Source organism: Phragmites australis, chromosome 11 (genome assembly GCF_958298935.1).
Source record: "Phragmites australis chromosome 11, lpPhrAust1.1, whole genome shotgun sequence".
Classification (NCBI taxonomy): Eukaryota; Viridiplantae; Streptophyta; class Magnoliopsida; order Poales; family Poaceae; genus Phragmites; species Phragmites australis.
In genome coordinates, this window is record NC_084931.1 from 8,760,575 (window position 1) to 8,763,936 (window position 3,362).

General features: G+C 45.6%; 1 protein-coding gene across 1 annotated transcript; it reads left to right on the forward strand.

Annotated features, from left to right (window-relative positions):
• The first annotated feature begins 1,176 nt into the window (after window positions 1-1,176).
• LOC133884237 (uncharacterized) lies at window positions 1,177-2,918 on the forward strand. The gene has a single exon (XM_062323587.1). The coding sequence runs from the start codon at window positions 1,513-1,515 to the stop codon at window positions 2,794-2,796; it is 1,284 nt and encodes a 427-aa protein (XP_062179571.1). The 5' UTR covers window positions 1,177-1,512; the 3' UTR covers window positions 2,797-2,918.
• Window positions 2,919-3,362: the final 444 nt, after the last annotated feature.

Sequence of the window (3,362 nt, forward strand, 5' to 3'; positions counted from 1 at the left end):
CGCTCCAGTTAGGCGTCTGCTGCGTGCGGTCAATGATGTCCTCGTGATGAGTCGATACTATATGTGGAAGTGTCATCGTGGTCTGAGGAGGTTGTGTTCATTGGGGAGCTGTGAACTCAGTTATCGTGGCAATTGAAAAACACGTATAATCGTTGTACTTGCTGCCTTGTGAAAATCAGCATTCTCATGTGATTCTCATTGTACCGCACCTGAAGAAGCTTGGGAAGATAAACGTGAGACATGATAATGATATCAAGCTTTATGGTTCAATAAAAAGACAACGTAATTGAATGGATTAAATAACGTAAGTACTAATCTATGTATTAATAAAAGAACAACGTAAGTACTCTAATTTATCAACTTAATATTATTTATCAAATATAATTGAACACATTAAATAATCTACTTACTCTAATTACTATTACTGATCTAAATATTAATTACATATATAATCTAAGTACTCTAATTTATCAAATCTAATTGAATGACAAAACAATCTACTTACTATAATTATTTTTACTAAGCTAAGTACTAGTTACCTACATAACTTGAGTACTTACTATATGGCTGGTGTGCCAAATATGGTCGGATCCGTATATTTTCGGGTTACGGTGTACCGAAAATCATTTTTTGGTAAATAAGGTGACAAATACGGATACTAAAATTGTAAATACACCGATATGTTGGCTATTTCGATAAATGTGTTCATGTATGTAGTCTATTTTTTTTTTTTTTTTTTTTGCCAAGCTTTTGTGGTCAAATGGATCGATGTTGAATTCAATGTAGCCATGTGCAATTCAATGAGTCAATTTGCCATGTAAACTATTATGGACATGGCATACCATGTTATCTATATCAACAAAACTGACAAGAAATGAGATGCGTGGTGTGATTTATTAGAACACCTGGAAATAGTGAGCGTGCAAAATGCAACTATTAAACTTGTATAGAGGGGAAATAAAAATCTAACTCTCCTAAAAAAAGAAATCAAAATATAAACTACTATAGGGGGTTGCAATATTGGCCTGAAAAACAAGCTAAATTAAAGCGAAGATACGATTTGATTGAACACTAGGATTCGCACAGCGAACAGATAGAATGTTCACACAAATATCTAGGGATCCCAGATAACTATATACCTAGGAACACGAGGCTCCAAAACCCCTTGATCGTGATTTCCCCGGCATCCATCCTCATTTTCCCAATTCTCACATAAAAACCCCGCGCCGCCGCCTTGCCCAATCCCTTATTCCCTTCCTTCCCCTTCCGCCACCGCGTCCCTCCCCCTCCCCTCCCCCATCGTGATGCCATCCAACCTCTCCGCCCCTCCTTGCCGCTCCATAAAGCTCCGCGGCCGCAGGATGTGGCCTCACCATCACCATTACAGCACAGCCCTCCCCAACACGCCCAAGAACTAGCCGCCGCTGTTCCCCAGGCGAGGCGCTTCGTCGAACGCTTGGCGTGCTCCTCCCTCCCCTTCCTTTCCCTTTCCTCTGCTAGAACTCGACCGAGATGACCATCACCTCCTTGGGCACGGCCCCGAACGCCGGCGGCAGCCCCCGTTCCACGTTGCTGGCGCCGCCCAAGGCAAGAAAGATCACGACACACAAGAGTCGTCGTTTGCCTGGAGGCTGCGCCGGCGGGGCCGTGGATGTGAGGAATCAAGAAAAGGCAGCGAATTTCGAGCGCCCGGGTGGTCCGTGCCAAGAACCCGAGGTAGCCGCCGTCGCCCTAGCGCTTCCTCCTCCTTCGAGGGTTCAAGAACCGTTGAAGCAGAAGCGTGGGCGCGACACCAACGGCAGGGATATAATCTGGAAGTCCAAGAAGCGACGCTCGGCCGTGGCTGCAGCTCGTGAGCGTGGCAATGCGATGGCGGAGGTGAACAGGACGGCGGCTGCTGCCACGTCGTACCTAACCGTCCAAGAACCAGTTGGCAACAGGGACGGCGTCGATTGCATCTGCAAGAAGGGTCACCGCTCATCAGGAGGGAGCATTGGAGTGACCGTGGATGAGAGGACAGAAGAAAAGGTTTGGCCTTTCAAGTTTGGTGCCCCTGTCCATGGCCTGGATGGCCTGCGCCAAGACTTGGAAGTTAGCGTCCCGGACCTTGCATTGCCGCTTCGGAGTGTTCCGAAACCCATGAAGCGTGATCACCATGGCAAGCGCACCAAACATTCTGATCAGGTGAACACGGCAGAGCCCTCAACTCCGCCCCAAGGAATCCAGCGACCCGCAATAAAAGCTAAGGCTGCTGTTCCGCGTGGTCGCAAGAGCACCAAACATTCTGATCTCAAGACCACGAAGGAACCTTTCATGAGCTTGAACTCTGGGCTGCAATTTTTGGGCGTGACCAATGTGACACCAGTTCTTGCCAAGACTCTAACTCCCACCGATTCCCGCTTGAACCAGGCCCGCTTGCAATTCTCACGTCGGGTGGTCATGGACTCGCCGCTGATGAGCATGCTCACACCAGATGAGCGTCAAGCTGTGCATAAAGAGGGCAAATTGGAAGGGCTACAGTTGGAGGCCCTTGACCGACATGGCCGCTCCTACAATATGAGGTTTGGGTATATCGGTAGCAATAAAGCATACCGCCTCAAGCAACAGTGGAGAAAGTTCTTGACACAAAATGGCGTGAGCGAGGGTGATTTGGTTGAGGTTGGGGCTTTCCGCGTCAATGGTAGGGTCATGCTAACGTTGTTGAATTATGCAATGGAGGGCCCGACTCCCGAGGAGATAGAGGCAGCGAAAGGCTTGTTAATGCTGTCAGATTTCAAGGATGAAACAAAGTCATAGCGATCGTGTCCGGAATAATGCTTTGCAAATGTTGAAGGAGGTGAATTCATAATCAGCATAGTTAGGGGTTAAACTTTTGTGTTCGCTGCTTAGTTTAGACTGTTTGGTGCCCTTGGTTACTAGTTATTGTGCTATTTTGCTATTTCTTAGTTGTGATTCTTTGTAGGATTAGCAACTGCACATGTGTTTTATATAAGTGGAATTAATACAAGATATTAGCAATCCGAAGAAATAAAAGAATATAGTATAACAATCAACATACTTGATGGTGCTAATATATAGAATAACATGGCCAATTTTGTAGTCTTGAGTGTCTTGGAAACATATTTTGCCTTCTTGGAAAAAAAAAAGAATTTGCCTTATAATTGTCAATACTGAATAGTTTTCAACTTCTCATTACTTCTTTTACTCGCTGTCATTTGTTGTACATGGCTCAACTCACTCTTCTATATGATGTGCACTGGTTTGGGTTGTTTATTACTGTTTGGGCTCCTATTGTGATTCTGGCTGGATACATTGGGTCATACTTTTAGATGCCTTCTTAATTGTAGTTGGGGCTCCCCCGG

Bases quoted from the DNA above. Each gene is read 5' to 3' on its own strand.
- LOC133884237 (XM_062323587.1), top strand. From the start codon at position 1,513: ATGACCATCACCTCCTTGGGCACGGCCCCGAACGCCGGCGGCAGCCCC.